General features: G+C 46.2%; 2 protein-coding genes across 8 annotated transcripts in view; one reads left to right on the top strand and one right to left on the bottom strand.

The window, feature by feature from the left end:
* LOC310744435 (uncharacterized protein) overlaps nucleotides 1-19807 on the top strand; it is a 399988-nt gene that overhangs the window by 327476 nt on the left and 52705 nt on the right. The window lies entirely within an intron of this gene.
* Nucleotides 1-19807, bottom strand: part of MYO5B (myosin VB) — a 298992-nt gene that overhangs the window by 58714 nt on the left and 220471 nt on the right. For 5 of the 7 annotated variants that reach the window (XM_083575483.1, XM_083575480.1, XM_083575478.1 and 2 more), the window contains exons 18-22: nucleotides 17604-17718; nucleotides 14872-15083; nucleotides 11829-11985; nucleotides 8520-8759; nucleotides 2091-2327 (exon numbers count right to left, since the gene is read on the bottom strand). In XM_083575483.1, coding sequence (XP_083431609.1) covers nucleotides 2091-2327; nucleotides 8520-8759; nucleotides 11829-11985; nucleotides 14872-15083; nucleotides 17604-17718 — 961 coding nt within the window. The remainder of the gene's footprint in view (nucleotides 1-2090; nucleotides 2328-8519; nucleotides 8760-11828; nucleotides 11986-14871; nucleotides 15084-17603; nucleotides 17719-19807) is intronic. The other 2 variants (XM_083575484.1, XM_083575482.1) reach the window with 1 other exon arrangement.

Raw genomic sequence — 19807 nt, forward strand, 5'->3', positions numbered from 1 at the left:
TTTTTTGCCATCCTAGCAAGGCCAACAATACATGCCTGCTAAGCCTCATTCATCCATACAGCAGCCTAATTCTTATCTACATTTATATAACCATTCCCCAGTTTTCTTGGCAGGCAGGAAACTGCAGAGGTATTTTATCAATAAGTGCACATGACATTTAAAAAGCCAAACCCTAAATGGATAACAGGGGCCAGTGGGAAGCAAGCAGTTTATTACAAGAAAAGTTCAAATGGCTTTTGTAAGGCGTTATTCAATGTGCATGAAAACTGGAGGGCGAGGGGGAGCCAAAAAGCCCTAAAGCAACAAAATTAGAACAGCTCATTTATGAAATGATCTCTCCAAAGTATCTTTGGAGCATTAGTTCTGAACACAGCTGTTAGGTCTGTTGTTTCGTGTGCATTGCTGCAAACAAAACAGTCACCTAGAAAAACAGCCAAAGTTTTCTGCAGTGGATCATCTTCTACAGTAAACAGGGGGACTGGCAATAATGCAGCTACCTGGGGCACATGCCTGTGGCATCACAAAATACTATTATATGTATTTTCCCCTTCAAATATTGTGTGTGTTGCTGCCTAACCTAGAAGGACAGAGAAGAACTATGTCACCCTGGCCCACAAGGAAGCACCTCTTTTGGAGCAAACCCAGTGGCGTAGCATGGGGGGTGCAGGGGGGGCGGGCCGCACCGGGCGCAACATCTGGGGTTAGGGCAAATCCATGGGTTAGGGGGCGCAAATCCACGGGTTAGGGGGCGCAAATTACTTGCCTTGCCCCGGGTGCTGACAACCCACGCTACGCCACTGAGCAAACCTATCCACCGGAAAACGTGAGAGGTAGACCTGATCTACTTATAATAAGCAATAGAATATGTTGATAAGAGCACTAAACTTGTAGAGTGGATTAGAGCACTTAAAAGTTGTAGGTGGGGCTTCCTGCTTTCGAAAGCTTCCCCAAGCAAAGCAAAATCAGCTCCCCTTTTGAGAGAGAGTTTATACAGTCTAGTTGTCTTTCTGGCATGCTACGTTTCTACTTGCAAAGAGTTTTACAAGCAGAAGCATGGTTCTTGTTTTTTATGTATTTCCCCAAACTGCAAACTGAAGTGGTTCTCCCCTTTTGATCACTTCATTCTGCTGTGTGCACAGAAAAAGCCAGGCCACATCTAGAATGGCAACTGGGAAAGCAGGGGTGTTCCTAGAGGCTGAGAAATTAGGAAGTTTGCCAGATCCCATTACAGCCTCTGGTCTCTCACACAATAATGGAAGACCAGCATGGTATGGCGATGCCCAGTGCCCACCTAGGACAACTGCACTGCACAAGCTTCTGGGTTTCACAAATCTATTCAGCCCAGAGAAGCAAGTAGCTACATAAGCCCCGGGCTGTTTGCAGAGTGTAATACCACAGCAAGACAAAAACAAACAAACAAGCCCACAGGATGTGGTCCTGAGCACAAAATGTAGTTTCTTATGAACAGCAGGAGTTGTATCAAGAGAAAGAACCACGTATGTAGCCTTTTTGGTTGCATAGGTTTGTGTCCAATATTAACCAGGTCCATTAATTTCAATAGAGCTACTCTGAACACTACCTAGCAGGAAACAACCCACAGATAAACAGCAACCCATTTGCAACACCAGTTTGCAATAAATGAAGTCCTGGTGTGCAAACACTCAGTATTATCACATCAAAATATATTAGGTTCAGGGAAGAACTGCCAGCTGACTGGGCCCCTGACTCTTCATGTACAAACACCAAAATGCACAGAAAGGCATTTTCAAAGACATACGAGCTGTAAATACAGAACCAGCAGCCATCTCATACCCCACCCCAAATGTGAGCTAAGATTATGGAGATGCCTGCCTTCTCCCTGAGTGGACAGTCTGGTTTCACAGTAACCTTTTCCTAGGTAGTCATGTATGCAACTGCAAGGAAGAATTTGGCAGTGCAAATCTGCCTTGAGAAATGTCAGTGGACCTTGCAGATGGATGAAGAAACTGTAATAGTGAAAAATGCAAAACCAACCAGCAAGCTTTCAGAAAGTGTGTCCAAGGTTTTGACACTGCGATACGGAAAGTCTGGCAAATCCTGGGGAGCATTACCTTTCGGAGCACATCTTTCTCCTTTGTATAGGTGTCTTCTACTATCTTTCTTTCCCCGTGAGCCTTCTCCAGGGCCAACCGGAGAGAGTCAATCTCTTCCTGCAAGCTTGCAAGCTGGTTGGCATCTCCCTTCTTCCGCTGATATCGTTGCAGCTCCTTCTTCAGCTTCTCTATCTCGGTGGAATGAGAAGTGGCGGCTGCGGAGAACTGTTCAGTCAGGAGCTTGTATTCTTTGTTCTGCAATTTGGGGGTAGGTGAGAAGGAATATATGAACACAGCTCAGCACTTGACAGAGGTACTGTCCCCCCCCCAAAGGTCCGAATACTACAATTTAAAAATATTGGGTTTATATTACTTGTTGATATATTTTCAGTGTGATACAACTCTCTTTTAAGGATCACAGGGCGGAGAAATGCTACTATAAGCAATAATATTCAGAGGGGTAGCGTTTGTTGGTCTGTTGCAGTGACAGTCTTGTACAGTCAAACCTCGGTTGTTGAATGTAATCCATTCGGCTTCCGAAATGTTTGACAACCAAGGCCCGGCTTCTGATTGGCTGCACTCAAGTGGAACCCGCATCGGACATTTGGCTTCCAAAAAACATTTGAAAACTGGAACACTTACTTCTGGGTTTTTGACGCTCGGGAGTCAAAACGTTCCAAAACACAGGCGTTTGGGAACCGAGGTTTGACTGTAAAGGCTTTGAGGACTTAAAGTCCACTTCATCAGATGAATGGACTCTAGCCCACAAATGTGTCATAATAAATTGGCCAGTCTTGAATATGCCACAGTCATCAGTGGGAATAAACAGAAGACCTCTACTCCTGAGTAAGTGTGTTTACGATGGCAGCCATAGTTGCTGGGGCAGCCCAGTCAGATAGTTAGGGTACAAAAAAATAAAATAAAAAATACAGACCCACTTCTTTAAACTAGGGGTGAGCAACCTGAGCACCTCAAACCTAATTCCACGTAGGTGGCACCCCATGGCACTTCAACCCAGCTCAAGACCTGCTCTTAGAGCCCAACTAGGAGAAAAGAAAGCGAATTTGGGAGATGGGCTGCGAGAGACAAAGTATGGAAGAGAGATGGCGCAGATCCCATCACCTGTGCACATAACAGCTCCAAGAAGCACAACGCAGCCCACATTCAGAAGGTTTTTGCTGCAATGTGAAAAACCACAGATTATGTACCAGGCATACAAGTGAAACGTTATGTTTGTGATAGTCAGGGAGCTGACACAGAAAAGAGGGAGCAGAAAAGGTGGAATGTATAAAATGGGCCAATGTATTGAAGCACAGTACAGCTGCTTTGTGCAGCTCTTGAATGTGTGCCCATTAAACACACCTCCACTGGTCTGCAAGTTGCCTCCAACTCTATGAACCTCTAAGAGATGCAAGACTCTCCCTTTACACTGGACGAGTTCACATGTGCAGCTAAGCCAAACTATGGATTGACACAAATGTGCAAATGCAGACACGGATTGAAGTGAAGATGTGAAGTGAAGATCACAGCTGCAGCAGTCTTCCCCTAGTCTTTCTGCGGCTAAGGCATGATTTTGCTTAGTGCTATAGCTGAAGCTGGACTCACATTTTCTCTCTCTCAGACAAACCATAAGAGGTAAACCAAGAACTCACTCTGGAGCAAGACAGAGCCTGTGGATGGGTTTGGGTGCAGCATGAAGTTGAACTGCATTGCAAAATTCGGTGGAGTGCAAATTTCAAAGGTTTGATGTGTTTCAGTTTATATATTACATTGGAAAGGGTGAATTAGATAGATTGGCCTTTATAAAAGTGAACGGAGTCAAAATTCTCCTGTCTCTAGGTAGGGCTAAAGCTTAACAGTGACCACTCACAAAGCGCTGTTGATGGTAAAGCCATTTCCTGTTCCCGGGGAGATGATGTTGCAGCCTGCACACAAGCCTGACCCACGTGCATGGCGCAGGATAGCCCCAGTACCATTGCAGTCCTTGGCTGCATCATCCCTTGGACCCACCAATGCGGTCGGTCCGGGGGCGTGGCTTGAGCTATTTAAATTGCCCGAGGTCGAGGAGTCATCCCCTTTTGCTTCCTGATTGCGCAGTTCTCCCTCCCTTCCTAAGGTTAGGCTCTTTAGTAAGTTGGAGGGGAGGGGAGGTAGTGGCCAGCACCTACTCCTCCTAATTCAAGGGTATTCCATTGAAGGAATCCAAGGGGTGTGGTCTCTGTCCGAAGCCCCAGATGGGGGGGGGGCTTGGGCCATGGCATGACCCTGGGGGAGTTCCTAGTTGATGTGCATCAGCAGGGCTAACCCCACTGGTGGTTAACCCTTCCGAGACTTCCTGCAGACAGGCAGGAGTCAGATATACTCGGTTAGTTTCCAGTGCCTAAGCCAATACCATTCACATTCTGTAACCAACCAAGTTGTGGTCTTTTTTAGCCCATTAACCTAAAATACTGGTCTTGTGTGTCATTATTCCTTAACATCTCAGGAGGGTTTGGGAGCTTGCCAAGCAACACAAGCATATTGAAATTGATAAGACAATTAACACATGGTATGTGATGAAAGATTCATTATTCCAATTAAAGCAACAGATGATGCAATTCATCAGGAAGTTCAGCAATGTGTACCTGATTATCTCCACCCTCATCCTTCTGCCCAGACACTGAGGTCCAGCTCCAAGGGCCTTCTGGTGGTTCCCTCACTGTGAGAAGTGAAGCTACAGAGAACCAGGCAGAGAGAGCAGCTTTTCGGCTGTGGCGCCCTCTCTGTGGAATTCCCTCCCATCAGATGTCAAGGAGATAAAGAACTATACAACTTTTAGAAGACATCTGAAGGCAGCCCTGTATAGGGAAGTTTTTTTTTTTTTTTAATGTTTGACACTCTGTTATGTTTTCATATGTGCTGGAAGGCGCCCAGAGTGGCTGGGGCAATCCAGCCAGATGGGTGGGGTATAAATAATAAAATGATGATGATTATGTCATGCTGCAGTCTCCCTTTGAATTTCCTTTGTTCAAGACTAGCAGAGTGGCAAAGGAAGTCTGTGGGATCAGGTAGGAAAGTGGTTACACCAGTACTGGCAGATCCCCCCCCATTTCTGATTTTAAATGCTGAGAAGGGAGTACTTAGGAAGATACCTTATAACAGGTCTGCCATCAAAATGAACAAGAGCTGTAACTATCAGGCAGGCCCTGAAATGAAATTAGAGTAAAAGGTGGTTTGGGAGAGTCGTTAAGTATCTTTTAAGACTATATTTGAGAAGCCTAAGTGAATTGCTTGGAGGCTCGGGGTGGCAGTAGCGGGAGATAAAGAGCTGGCTGAAGAGGCAGAAGCAGTAATTCTTTTGCTGAAGAGCCGACGGCTACATCAACATTTACGTTCTTAAAATGTTCTGAAGAAGACTGTGTGAGCCCAGGGCACTTAGAGCATCAAGTCCAAACAGGCAGCAAGGCTGGCCTGATATTCCTAGGAAATCCACGCTGAGGACTAATTAACAGCCAGCAGCACTGATTTGTGTGGAAAAAATAATCTCGGATCAACTTTGTTTCTTCCTTTTATAAGCAGGAACACATTAACGGGCAGCAGGAGAGCACTGATGCCTGTGGTTCAGCAATGCCCACAAAACTCTGATCTAATCTGTTGACATGTTCACCCCTTTTGTCACAGGGATCTGAGCAAGCTTGAGGACGAAAAGCTGGTGAAACACAATCACAAACATCCATGAAGGCAGATATAATTAAACTGTGAAAGATGTGTCGTAAGGGGGAAGGCTAACATCTCTTTCACACCCTTCACCATTTCAGTAGACGAGCGTAAGAAAAAACCGTATGCAGAATGTGCTGAGTCAACAACGTTTCTGCCAATTCAGCAAAAATGATGGGCAGCAAACAATTTAGAGACGATTACATCAACGCTGATGAGAGGTTTTGAGATTCAATCATCACGAGTCTCCATTAAGGGTGCGGGCGGGAGGAGTGGACACCCTCAAGAATAACAAGCACCAAAACTAAGTCCAGTGCCATCCGACTCCCAACTTTATTCCTCCCCTGCCTTTAGGTAAAGGCAAAGGGACCACTGACCATTAGGTCCAGTCGTGACCGACTCTGGGGTTGCGGCGCTCATCTCGCTTTATTGGCCAAGGGAGCCGGCGTACAGTTTCCGGGTCATGTGGCCAGCATGACTAAGCTGCTTCTGGCGAACCAGAGCAGCCCACGGAAACGCCGTTTACCTTCCCGCCGGGGCGGTACCTATTTATCTACTTGCACTTTGACGTGCTTTCGAACTGCTAGGTTGGCAGGAGAAGGGACTGAGCAATGGGAGCTCACCCCGTCGAGGGGATTCAAACTGCCAACCTTCTGATTGGCAAGTCCTAGGCTCTGTGGTTTAACCCACAGCGCCACCCACATCCTTTACTCCAACCTAAAAACTGAGGATCATATTCAAGGCATCTGATGGAAGTCTGCTCTTGTTCACAGAAGCTTATGCCAGCCTTCACCAACCTGGTACCCCCCCACCAGTTGTTTTTGACAATTCCCGACATTTGTTGTTCACTTTTAGGAACAAGCTTGTTTTATAAGGAGAGGTGAGTTATGAGCTTGTGGGCTTCTCATGGCTATCTGGTTGGCCAATGTCAGAATGATGGACTAGATGGGCCATTACCATGATCCAGCTGCCGCCTCTTATGTTCTTCTGTCAGAATAAATGTATGCTTTTAAAAATTTGACAGATGTCAATCAGTAACTTATTTAGCTACAAATGTCGTGAGCAAGGCCAACAGATCAGACCACCGAGGCCCCTTCTAAATCTGTATGCTTGTCTAGAGAGAGAAAATCCTCCAGTATCTGCACCTCTCATCCAAATTAGAACTCAGTGCTTCTCTTGCCTTCCCCAATCAGAAAATGCATCACAGGCTAAAGATCCCTATCTCCTTTATTGTTGTCTTAGCATGGCTTTTCTGGCAGTCAATAGAGATAAGCGATGGAGGAGCAGCACAATGGAGGCTTTAGCAGGAAAGCTTGGCTCTGTAGCAGCTCCCTTTTAACATCACAGCCAATCTGTACACAAGAGGGATTTCTCTTCAGGACTCAACAATTGTCTTCCTTAATTCAGTCTGAGCCAAGGTTAAGCAAGGCTCTTTTAAAAAACACAACAAAAAACTGCACACATTGAAGATCAGCAAGTTGTCAATTTCTGTTTGCCATCTTTTGACCTTCAGGAAGTTGCTCAATCCAAGAGCTCTGCTCAGAAATGGTTGTCCCTGTGGTGATGTGAGATGCAGAGCCAGACAGGACAATAACTAGGGCCCTTCAGGGTGAGGTTTTGACTTCCTGGCTAACCTGCAAGACTCATGAATTCCCTAACCCCACCCCAAACCCCACCTGACTTCTTGATTGGGTGGGTATACCATTTAACCCATTCCAAGTCATGTTACCTACTGGACTGACAAAAAGCTAAGAAGATCTTGATTCAACTGACCAAGCTTCCCTCCCCCAGCCCTGATTTTCAGCCCCCCTCTTCTTACAGAACTGCTTCCTTGGAGGCTGACGACTTCTACTTGTCTGACACAAGAAGGCATGTCTTAGTATGATGGATTCTACTAATAGGAACCAACCACAGGGATGGAACAAATGTCTGTAGCTTTCCATTTCCAAAGTGAATTTGCCACAGTGGACAAGTGTCCTGAATAAAGCAAGAGATACACACAAACGCGAGAGAAAGCAACGGTGCTGCGAATTATGCGTGCTATTACAGAGATGCGTGCTATTATTATTTGCCTGATATTTCTGAGCAGCAGCCCAGCTGAAGAGGCAGCGTGGCGTAGTGGTTAGCGTTAGGATCTGGAAGACCAGGACTCAACTCTCCACTCAGCAATGGGTGACCTTGGGTCTGTCACTGGCCCTCACCCCTTCCTACCCCACAGGGTTGTTGTGGGGATTAACTGAGGAGGGGGAGAACCGTATATGCCACCTTGAGTACCTTGGAGAAAAGGTTCGATACAAATGCAACAAACAAACAAACAAACAAGTTCCTGAAAATATTGAGCCTGAACAAAGGCAAGCACGTGATTATTGGGGTCAGGCTGTCAGTAGGGGCAAGAGTAAAAGGAGTACCCCAAACTTAATTGTATCCAACTAGCTACACACATATACATATATTGGTAAATGAACGCTTAAGGTGGATTAAAGCTCTTTGCTATCTCTGGTGATGCAGCTGCAGAATATTCTGTGGGCATGGAAAGACAGTATCAACAACGGTGGACAACTTGTAGCTTGCCAGATGTTGCTGGACTAGAGCTCTCATCAGCTCCAGACAGCATGGCTAATGGTCAGGAAGGGTGGGAATTGCAGCCCAACAATAGCTGGAGGGCTACAGGTTCCCCACCCATGCACCTATATCCAGAGCAGCTGAGAGGTCCAAATATACACTACACAGCAGGACTCATGGAGGGTTTACCTGTTCATCTATCTTCCTCTGCAGCTGAACCACCTTGTTCTCCATGCCAATATTGAGCCTCTTCAAGTGCTCTGCTGACCTCGCCTCTATCTTCAGGGCCTTCAGCTCTTGCTTGGCCTTCATGCGCCTGAAGTAGCATTGGAGAACTACAGCCGCACTTCTGAACCTGACAAAATGCTTCCGAGTTAGCCAGGCTCGGGCATGCTTCTGGATGATGGTAGCTTTGTGCTCCATGAGCATCTGCAAAACACAGGGATGAAGTGACCCTCAGGAGAAGTGGGGAGGGCAGGGGAGAAGAGCCCATGACGGCAATATAGTATGGCCCCATCGGTGTAGCCGTAGCTGTTGTTATAGCTGTTGCAGTTTCTCTCTACCAGTATGAAGAATGCTGCCAAGGTTAGTCGTTGCATCATACAGTTGATGTATAGCTTTCATACCACAGGAACCTCAGGTTAACCAAGGACTCATTTCTGCAGCACTTCATCAATCGTATCATAGCTAACACAGCAAACATGAAAAATACCTTCCTGGATCAGACCAAATGGCCATCTAGTTCAGGACTCTGCCATCCAACACTGGCCATCTTCATGCTCCACCCTGCCCAGACGGTTCACATGCAGGTCATGGGGCGACAGATGTTTTCCACCTATAGTGTTCTAACACTGGTGCTGTTCAGAACACATTAATGGCCAAATTCCACATTTGTTAGTAACAGCAGTTAGACACACTTTCTTGTTTGTCACACTGTGTGGCATGTTCCACAGTGCCAATGGGAACAGCACCACATCCAAACATTCTTCCTCCTTCTCAATGCTTCATACTATTTTCTAGAGAGATCAAAACTGCTTCTTAATGTTGCCATCCATGCACCCAAGTGCATAATATAAGACCATATAATATTATGGCACTCTCACAAGACGGAGTGATGACAACTAACTTGGATGCCTTGAGAGGAGAAAAAAGGCAAGAGAAAAAATAACGGAGAAAGGGGTCTCTCAAACAGCTACTTGCTATGATAGCTAAATGGAACGACCAGATATAGAGGCAAACAGAAGCAGACTAGATGAATCCAGGTCTGATCCAGCAAAGCAATTCTGTAAAAATCAAATGCACGTGATACTGCTTCCCACTTGACATTTGTGCTGGGTTTATGAATGCAAAAAGCACAAAGTTCATGCAACTTGAGGCAGATTTTGAATGGTGCATGCACATTTAAAAATGAAGGCATTGTGTGACTCCAAAGACAGGTTTAAAAAGTAGATTTGGAAATTACTCTACCCAGGTGAGTGACTGGGTGATCGCAGAGCAGCTGCTTTTTTTCTTTTGTGGGACCCAGAAAAAGGGGCTTCTGAATTGTCTGCCAAATTGAAGGGGAAGGCAGACTTAAGGTCACAGCTCCTGTTCTCCGTGAATGAACCTAAGGATACCCTTTGCCACAAGTAGGCAGCTGCCCCTGTGGAAGAAGCACTGGCCACCACAAGGAGAGAGATCATTAGGACCAGCTGTAAAAGTGACTTCACCAAGCAGATGCGTTTTCAAGTGTAATTCCAATACCTGTTCTGTCAGGTAAATTCTCCACTGAGTGGCTGATACGGATGACATTTCCAGATTTCCACTTTGCCACGGGGCACCTCTCTGTGAGAACAGCTTCATTAAACTAGCAGTCTCGGAGAGGCTGCAGAAGAATTGCTTCTGCCTGGGCAGCTTGAGCCGTGAAATAAGAGCAGCTAGTGCTTTTGGACTCTGAAAATGGACAAGCTTCCATGTCAGAAAAAAAAAGAACAAACTCCTTTTGTTCTTCTAGGAAGAGTGACCCAATGATAGGGGTTCAAGTCTGAAATTATCCTTGCCCTGCTGTTAGAAGAATCAGGCAGCAGGTGATGGGAAGGATCAGGAGAGGTGCTGCCTGCCAGAGTAGACAATACTGGAGTAGATGGGCTAAAAGTTTGACCTGGCAATAAGGCAGCTCCCTGTGTAATTTCCCTTGCGCAGTCTGCTCCAAACTATTTGCTGTGTTTCCACACTGTTTTGTGAATTGAATGTCACTGTCAATATTTTACGGATGGGAAGCCGAGATAAGAGACACAGTGTAGCTTTGGTCAAATTGTTAAGACCACAACTAATTTGGGACTCAAAAGGTGTATTCACCTAAGGAGTCCTGTTACTGGAAGCTCAGAGCAAGGATTTCCGTTTGTGCAAAGGGGCTTCCTTCATGCTCCTCCACACCCCCAAAACTGGCTCTGGGGTGGTTGGAAGAACCTTAGAATAGCGTTTGGGGAAGGAGTGGGGAGGGGTCATTGCATCTTGCAAGTGGAAATCCTTGCCCTGATGGAAAAAATCAGCTTAGCAAGGTGCCGAATGCCTCATAAATACAGGCAACTCAGATCAAATCACAAGTAGATAACACTGGTCTTCAATAAAGTCAACACTACAATCCTGCCCACAGACAAAGTTCACTTCCAAATGACCTGTTTATACAGCATTCGTCCTGGTTTCTTTGCAGGGAGATTAGATGATGTTGGCTGGTTAATGAACATTCATTTCAATTTGTTTGTGGGGAGGTTAGATGACCCTGCGTCAAAGCAAGTGTTATCCCAAATCTTCCTGTGCATTTCCCCCATCAATTTCCTTACTGCAAATCAGTCCCGTCTTCTTGGGAAGCGTGTCTGCTGCAGAAGACCTCCCAACCAACCATAATTGTGCAACCTGAATTTTTCAGCATGCTATTGAATCCCACTCAGGAATAGCAACCATCTGGAAGTGTTAAATGACAATCAAGTCAGCGAGTGATCAGCGGCAAAGCTGCATGCAGAGCTGGAGACAAAAGAGTTTAGGACAGTTCTCATTTTTAAAAAAGTGGTGTTGGTGGTTCGGTAACACTGTTCATGCCTTCCAAACCAACAGTCTTCTGCTGCAGGAGATCTCTGCAGGCTTCCAGTGTGGTTCAGTCTAAATTAGGGGGAAGGCCAAGTGTCATGGGTACCTATGGCTAGTAACAACACCAACATGCATCTCCCCAAACCCTAAGCACAAGGCGGTGGCTCCAAGCTGAGCTTTCATAAATTCCTTGACCTGAGAATGAACTGGACCATCAAGCTTCTAATCTGCTGCTATGTACAACTGTAACACAAAATTAGAAGCTGGGTTTGTGGGTGGGAGAAAGGTGTTGCGGCTGTTTTCAGAAGGCCACGACTGTCTCCAACCAAATACAAAATGCAAAGACAAGTGCCAGGCAGAACGCTGATAGGTCAAGTTGGAAGTTTTCTGTGTACTGAGAGGGAAACGTATTTTCGAAAAGAAGAAGCCTACCTTTCGATAGGTCTTTCTGACAAACATTCCTCGGGTGAAGGCTTGGATTGTGACAGCAGCCCTGTGGATTGCTTGGTACGCCCGGCGGATCCTCAACATCCGATATTGTTTCTGTAAGACAATGGCTGCTCTCGTCTTCCTAAGACGGTCAGCCAGTCTGTAAAAGTGCAAGAATTAAAAGGTTTAACAACAACAACAACAAGAAGAAGTGAGACCTGCAACCAAATTTTGCAATGTGTCCTCCCTCACTAGTAGTAATGGTTCCTGTCCAGGGTCACAGCCAGTCATGCCCTGATCCAGGCTGCTCCATTGTATGCCCACTGATTTTCTTTCCAAATTGACACTCGATGTTATTTGGCTGCTGAGTATGCTCAGTTCTCAATTAGGGTTTCCTGGGAGGATCTGAAGTCGGAACTTCCACCAAGTGTGGTGGAAGTGGCTAACGTTCTTGCCATGAAAACAAACGCCCCCCAAATGCAGCAAATGAGTGTCGAAACCACCATTTGGAATGTCTCTCAGTCTTCACCCCAAGACTCGTTGTGTTCCAGTTGTGCAAAACACACTGTCTCTCATTTGCATCCGTCTTAATTTATTAGAAACACATGATTAAGCTGGGGGTGCCGGTGGAGTGAGATGGGGTGATGCTGCAGTCCCTTCCTCTGTTAACGTAGGCTGCTGCTCCTGGACAGCCATGAGAGTCAAATCACATTATCAGCAAATTCAAGTTGCACAATTCAAGTGGGTTTGGCAGCACTTGGGTGGTAAGCTGCTCACTTCAAAGCAGAAAGAGAACAACCCAGACTTCTTGTGATATGGAAAGTGCATTGGGAAGTGTGGGGAAACAAATTCTCCCCATCAGGGGCGTCTCTCTTAGGAAAGATGCAGTGGCTTGGGCGTGCGCAGTCTCTGCTCTGCCCAAATAGTCCACCTGCTGCCTGCCCCCCAGCAGTAGGGTGGCTGAGTGGGAGGAGGCAGGCAGACTCTGGAGGCCCTGTGGAGTGCGCTGCCCCTATGGGCAGTGCGCCCTGCCCCGGGCGCGCCACCCCAGATGCCCAAGCGGCTTCCTCTGCCACTGCTCCCCATACCCTTTCACTACTTGTGCATTCTAAATTCTTCACTGGTTGTAAGCTCCACTGAAGACATCGGTGGTGTGTAGAAGGTGGCTGCTGGGTAGCCCTTTTAAGGCCACCACATGGGACAAATGTATTGTCTGCCCAACAGACGATCCGGCTCTGCCTGGCAACTTCTATTAAACTTTGCTACGGTGTCCGAAAAGTTGTTAATGCTCTTCCAGGATTGAAATAAAATGTAGCACATAAACCGACTCCGTTTCTCTTAGCTTTTCACATCCCGACCTTAAATTTTAAAGCCCTAAAAGACATCCTCATCGCGGCTAGCTGCTCCAGTCCCCCAGCACCAAAAGCAAGTGTAGTGCAGCGTAACTACTGGTTACGAGGAATCCAGCACAACGGCAGCAAATTGATTTGACATTTAAAGCAATGTGCACTGGTTTGGCAACATCTAGGAGCAGAACTGCAAGCGGTTCCTACATGGTTCTTAATTTGGGATGCAGTTAGAATCCTCATGTAGTACTGCAGATCAGAGTATTGGCTTGTGGAATATACGACAGCTCGTTATTACACCTCTTTCAATAAATATTTATAAAACCTCAAGTTTTTCGAGATGGTTAAGTGTGCCTCATTGGATTTTATTATTTATTCTTTGCTCGGAGCGATTAAAAAAAAAAGAACTTGTGAAAGTGGAGGTGGCTGATCCAATTTCCTATTGCGTTTGATTCCTGCAGGGCTCTCTGTTCTTATCATATGGCAGAAACCAAGTCTATCACACAAGGACAATGCAGGTGCCAGAATGAGTGAAAAAGACTTTCGCCCACTGCAAGAGAGGAATCATTTGTTGTATATTCCCAAATAATATATAGTCTTCAAGGTTTGCTCCAAAGGGAAAGGGACACAAAACATTAGAGCAAATTATTTAAAACAATACTTGCTCGGCAAGGACATGGTTCCCCCATCGTTCAGCCCAGACACTGAGGTCCAGCTCCGAGGGCCTTCTGGCGGTTCCCTCTCTGCGAGAAGCCAAGTTACAGGGAACCAGGCAGAGGGCCTTCTCGGTAGTGGCACCCGCCCTGTGGAACACCCTCCCACCAGATATCAAGGAAATAAACAACTATTGGACTTTTAGAAGACATCTGAAGGCAGCCCTGTTTAGGGAAGTTTTTAATGTTGAATGCTGCGTTGTGTTTTTAATATTCGGTTGGGAACCGCCCAGAGTGGCTGGGGAAACCCAGCCTGATGGGCGGGGTATAAATAATGGGTGGGGCATAAATAATAAATTATTATTATTATTATTATTATTATTATTATTATTATTAGGGGGTGGGGAGAGCCACACCGTATATTTAAAGGGCATTCAATGTACATTTGAAGCACATGACTTCCCCCAATAATATTAATTTGTGGCTTTCTGCACCAAAGTGTCTCAAAGCAACTTACAAGAAAGTAGTAGAAATAACAAGGAACATTAGCTGGGGAGGCTACTGATGCCACGTTCATTGCTGTGTGAAGCATGGTTGCACCATTATCACCCTGGCCAGAAGTTTGATACCTGGAAGCTTCAAGGAAACCAGACTTTTCAATGGCAGCACTTCCATCGATGAAACACCTTCATGTAAGAGACACACTCTCTCTAGACAGACGGGTGCCAACAACGTTATGTGTTTTTGTATTGTAAACTGCCCTGTGGTCCTTGGATGAAGGGCAGTACAGACATATAATTAATAAATAAACAATTCCCACCATCCCTGACCATTCGTTGTGCTGGCTTGGGCTGATGGACACTGCTGTTGGACTCCATCTGGAGGTCACTATATTAGTTACACATCCCCAAGATTCAGTATATGGCAGCTTTGCAAGTTCTTATGTACTGGGTTGCAACATATAAAGCTGAAGTAGACATCAAAGTTATCAGCATCAATGCGTATCTCTTACACTGCCCTCATGAGAACGTGTGTTTTACTGCTTACCTGCGTGCCAGGTGTCCTCTGGTATACCTCTGGATTTTAAGCGCTGCCTTTTTCATCTTCTGATATTTTGCTCTCTGCAGCCAGCCTCGCACCGTCTTCTGTATCATGATGGTAGCTGCACGGAACTTATCCGCCCGTAGTTTCTCCAGGTACGCCACCTGGCCCGCCCGGAAAAAAATCTTGGTCCGCCCAAACTGGAACTTGTCAGGATCCTTTTCAAAAGCATAAAGGGAAACTGGGTTAAGGGAAACAGCCGTTTAGTTTTCCCCATCAGCACGCAAGACGGCCTGTATCACATTTTGCAACTAGGTGAAATTAGGCGTAAGCTTCACATCTGTGCAGATGGCAGGTATCCCAAAATGAGACAACTGACCTGTTTCCTCTCACGCAGGTCAGAGTGTGGGGAACAATGAGCGTAAGAAAAACTAGGGGCACATTTGCACACCAAACATATACCCAGTTCTCCCCTTTTCAGGTTACACATGAAGTTTCAAAAAATTTATGTTGTGCAACTTGCAGGTTATTTACTGCTGCCTTGGGTGCTGGTGGTACAATGAATTTTGGAATTAGAAACATCTGGATGGGTTGCAGGTCGGCTGCGGGTCCTTAATTGACACTGCCAGTTAAAAAGAACCTCAAATAGCAAGGGACCAAAAGGACCCTTTTGTCTGAGACCTTGGACAGCAGCTGCCAGTCAATGCAGAAGAGGAGAAGAACACAGGAAGCTGCCTTATAATGAGTCACACCATTGATCCATCTACCGTATTTTTCGCTCTATAGGACGCACCGGACCATAGGACAGGGAGAACAGGGAAAAACATTTTTTTCCTTGTTCTCCCCCTCTAAAACAAGGTGCGTTCAAGGTGCAGTCACCCAAAGCCTCCGGAGTGCAGCGGGAACTCCCCTGCACTCTGGAGGCTTCAGGCGGCTACCATCCCCAAGCTAGAACAGCGAGACCGTCTTGCTGTTCTGGCTTGGGAACAGCCTTTCTAGCCTCTGCAGGGCAGTGTCGTGAAGGCCCCCCGCTGCCCTGCAGAGGCTTTGCGCGCAGCCATCCCCAAGCTAGAACAGCGAGACGGAGTGCTCCGCAGTGTTCCGTCTCCCTGTTCTGGCTTTGGGCTTAGCCGTGCAGCCTGCATTCGCTCTATGGTAGCACACACACTTCCCCTTAATTTTTGGAGGGGAAAAAGTGCGTCCTATAGAGTGAAAAATACGGTAGCTCTATACTGACTGGCAGCAGCTCTCCATACTTTTAGATAAGAGTTTCTCTCTGCCCTACTGAGAAGACACCAGGGATTGAACCTGAGACCTTCTGCATGCAAAGCAGATGCTCTACACCTGAGCCACAGCCGTTCCTGGGCTTTGACACCCTTTTATCAACACTCATACACTCAGATTCAGGATTACATAAGCAACAGAGAGCAATGGAGCCTTGTGACATTGCAAGTCAGAATCCAACAAAAGAAAGGGGCTGTCGCTGGGAGTTACTTCATACATTACTATTTAGCTTTGCCAGGAGCCTTTAAAGGTAAAGGTAAAGGGACCCCTGACCATTAGGTCCAGTCGTGACCGAGTCTGGGGTTGCGACACTCATCTCGCTTTATTGGCCGAGGGAGCTGGCGTCCAGCTTCCGGGTCTTGTGGCCAGCAGGACTAAGCCGCTTCTGGCAAACCAGAGCAGCGCACGGAAACGCCGTTTACCTTCCCGCCAGAGCGGTACCTATTTATCTACTTGCACTTTGATGTGCTTTTGAACTGCTAGGTTGGCAGGAGCAGGGACCGAGCAATGGGAGTTCACCCTGTCGTGAGGATTCGAACCACCGACCTTCTGATCGGCAAGCCTTAGGCTCTGTGGTTTAACCCACAGTGCCACCCGCGTCCCTTTATGGAGGGTCAATTTAACCAGACCCCATTGGAAGAAATGGTATGGCAGCCTTTTGATGAATTCCCAGGAAACTCTATTGTGCACATTATAATGGTGTGAGGAAGGATTTGATCCTTCCCCTTGTAAAGTCTTTACCTGGCAGACTCAAAGGTGTTGTGCAAGAAATATGTATGGCTGGAGAGGGCAAATATATAACTAGAAGGGCGGCCCTGTTTAAAAGTTTGGTAATCAAGGTAAGAGCTCAGGTGATCTCAGGGTAAGGTTGGGGCAGATGTCAAATTTTCCATATTTTGTTATGCTTATTCATCTCTGAGCAACAATACAAGAATGGGAAAGGATTTGAAAACTTTCTGCTGCAGGCAAAGTCACTGTGGTCTCCTGAACCCTAATCTACAAAGCAAACTTTGTGGGCTTATACCAGTTCTACTATCATGGCTTCCCCAAAGAATCTGGGTTGGAGTTCCCAGGTGCGTTGCTGAGAATTCTCTCTTAAGACAGCCCTAAGCCCTCTCCTCACAGCTGAACTGCAATTCCCAGCATTCACCCACAAGAACAGCAGTCAAACCAGCTGAAGACATGATGCTCCATTTGGCTCTAATAAAGTGAGATTAAAAGGAGGCCCCGGAATGGGCAAAACACTGCTAAAGTAATCTTAAGAATCTGGATGTACAAAAAGGGTCCTTTTTAGACTGAGGGCAAAACAACTCCCATGGCCATGTCTCATTTACTTCATTCAATCCTTCTGACAGAGTTTTATTCTGCTAGAATCTCCAAGGTCTCCTAGGTCACGGCAACACCTGGGCAACTGGGCAGCAGAGGGATGTGGAAAGACTCTTAACCCTGCTCACCTTAATTAGGCTTTCCAGCAGCATCTTGCAAATCACTTTCCTGTCCTCCTTTTTTGAGGTGTCCTTCTTTTTCATAAGAATTCGATACCTATTGAAGAAGTCATGGTAGGTCCACCTGAGAAGGAAGCAGAAGAGGCTTCAGAATAGCTTGTTTAAGCTGAAAGCTATGAGGAAAAGCTAGATGGAAGTCCTTATAGGAAGTCATACTCGCTCCTTCAAATATTCACAAGAAGCAGAAATGGTGCAGCTGTCCAAAAGCAGAAGTCTTTGTGAATGCAGAAGGAACCTAAGAGTACATTTCTGCCAACAACAGGGGCACACAAAAGATCTAGGCAAAACTCCCAAGTTCCAAGCAGAACAGAGTCTAGGGTTGTTCACATAAGAAAAACAATAGTACTGGGGGCTGAAAAGCCAGTAATCCATTGTTCATCGCATTGCACACTCATTCTCCATCGCTCTTCCATTAGTGCCAGATTCTTCAAGGCTCTGCCTACAGCCTGTTAAGATTACACCCTGGCTTCAAAACCCATCAGATTGAGTTAAGTTCTATCCTGGCTCAATACACTCACCTGTCAAATTTCATGCTTGGTTCCAGCCTCTGGGCCTGCTTGGTACTTTTTTGAGATCAAAAGTCAGCACCTCTAACCCAAGCCTCAGCCCTGCTAATTGCAGAAATTAAGGCTCTTTCTTTTCATGATGAAAGGCAGCCGAGGTGCTCTTTCTTGCTACTGCATGCACAGTCAGGGGCACAGTGAATTGCCAATTTATTCAGCCATTAAATGCAAAATGCAAACAATTGGTGTGGGATGCACTGGACTTAATTCTTCGACTACTGTGAATTTCCAAGCTCCCATACATGTAAATCAGGACAACCCAGCTTCCTGACCGTCTCCCTGTTGAGAGAGGAGAACATAGGCCTTTTCCAACCAACACTTCTGCAAAAGGCTCTGTGGCCTTTGCGAAACCTTTGGCTACCAATTAAACCTTTGGGTAGAGATTTGGAGGCAGCACTGAGCTACGAGCACACCGTGGCCAAGCTCTAATTCAAAGAGGCAGAGCACTATATCTTGCCTCTCGGAAGAGGCATTTCCTGCCATCATATTTAGATTTAGAGCCCACAGAACGGATTCTGAAATTGGCTCACTGTCTGCCAAGTTTCAGCCCGTTGCAAATTAAAAGTCCTGAATTATGGACCCCTCAAAACAGGCCTTTAAATAGAATTGCTAGGAGAGTCCAGGGCTGCCAACCGCTGCCATAATTAAATGCATGCGAGTGTCAAAAAAGAAAAGGGAAGGGAAGAGTGAACCGCAAAATTCCGAAGGACTGTCGAAATGCCAGTAACTCTGCAAAAAGCAAGAGCCTGCCTCCAATAACCTTCAAGAATCGAAGGTGGGCTTCAGGCACAATGACTCTCCCCTTCTTTCCTGCAGTGTTTGGCTGCTTCCGCGGAGGTCCTGGCAGAACAATGGCTCACAAAAACCCCTTTTCAGGTTGAAGCAGGCTCGCTTGTGACAGGATGGAACCAGGTTGGTCCTCTCCATCTCAATGTTTAGGGCCCTGATTGGGTAAAAGAGTGTCTACCTGCCCCAGTATGTCCAACTGCAGCAGCTTTACAGGGTAGTCCACAAGTAGGCAATCTGGTGCTCCTGATGTTGCTGGACTCCAACTCCCACCATCCCTGACTGTTCTCCATGCTATCTGGGGCTGATAGGAATTGGAGTCCAACAGCATCTGGAAGGCATGATGCTGACTACCCTGGGCTAGTCCATTTTCCAAGCTAAGTCACAGAGCTCTGTGAGCAGACTTGACCAACCCCCACAATGCCTGCAGTTGTTGTTTTTTAAAATCTATGCATTGTAAGCCAGTTCGCATATTTTTGGTCACGTTAAGGTGTGACGGAATGTTGGGAACCGGCTCTTACATATTACTGTGGCAGAGTCAGCACAGAACACATCGAACTGTTTACAATGTCCAAGGCTCTTGCAATGTCCAAGCCTTAAAAAAAACTCCCCCTCTATATAAAGATAAATAAAGCTTGGTAATCTATGGACCCTGTTTTCCTAGAAGGGACCGCAAGGCAGCTTAAAGCGCATTATGAAAAAAATCAGTCTGCAGAGAAGGGTGCCAGTGGAAAACATTTCAATTATGTATGTGCAATGTCTGTAAAAGTTTAGCAGCTGTGATTTTTATACCAAACTGGTACA

Source organism: Podarcis filfolensis, assembly GCF_964270895.1.
Source record: "Podarcis filfolensis genome assembly, chromosome: 11".
Taxonomy (NCBI): Eukaryota; Metazoa; Chordata; class Lepidosauria; order Squamata; family Lacertidae; genus Podarcis; species Podarcis filfolensis.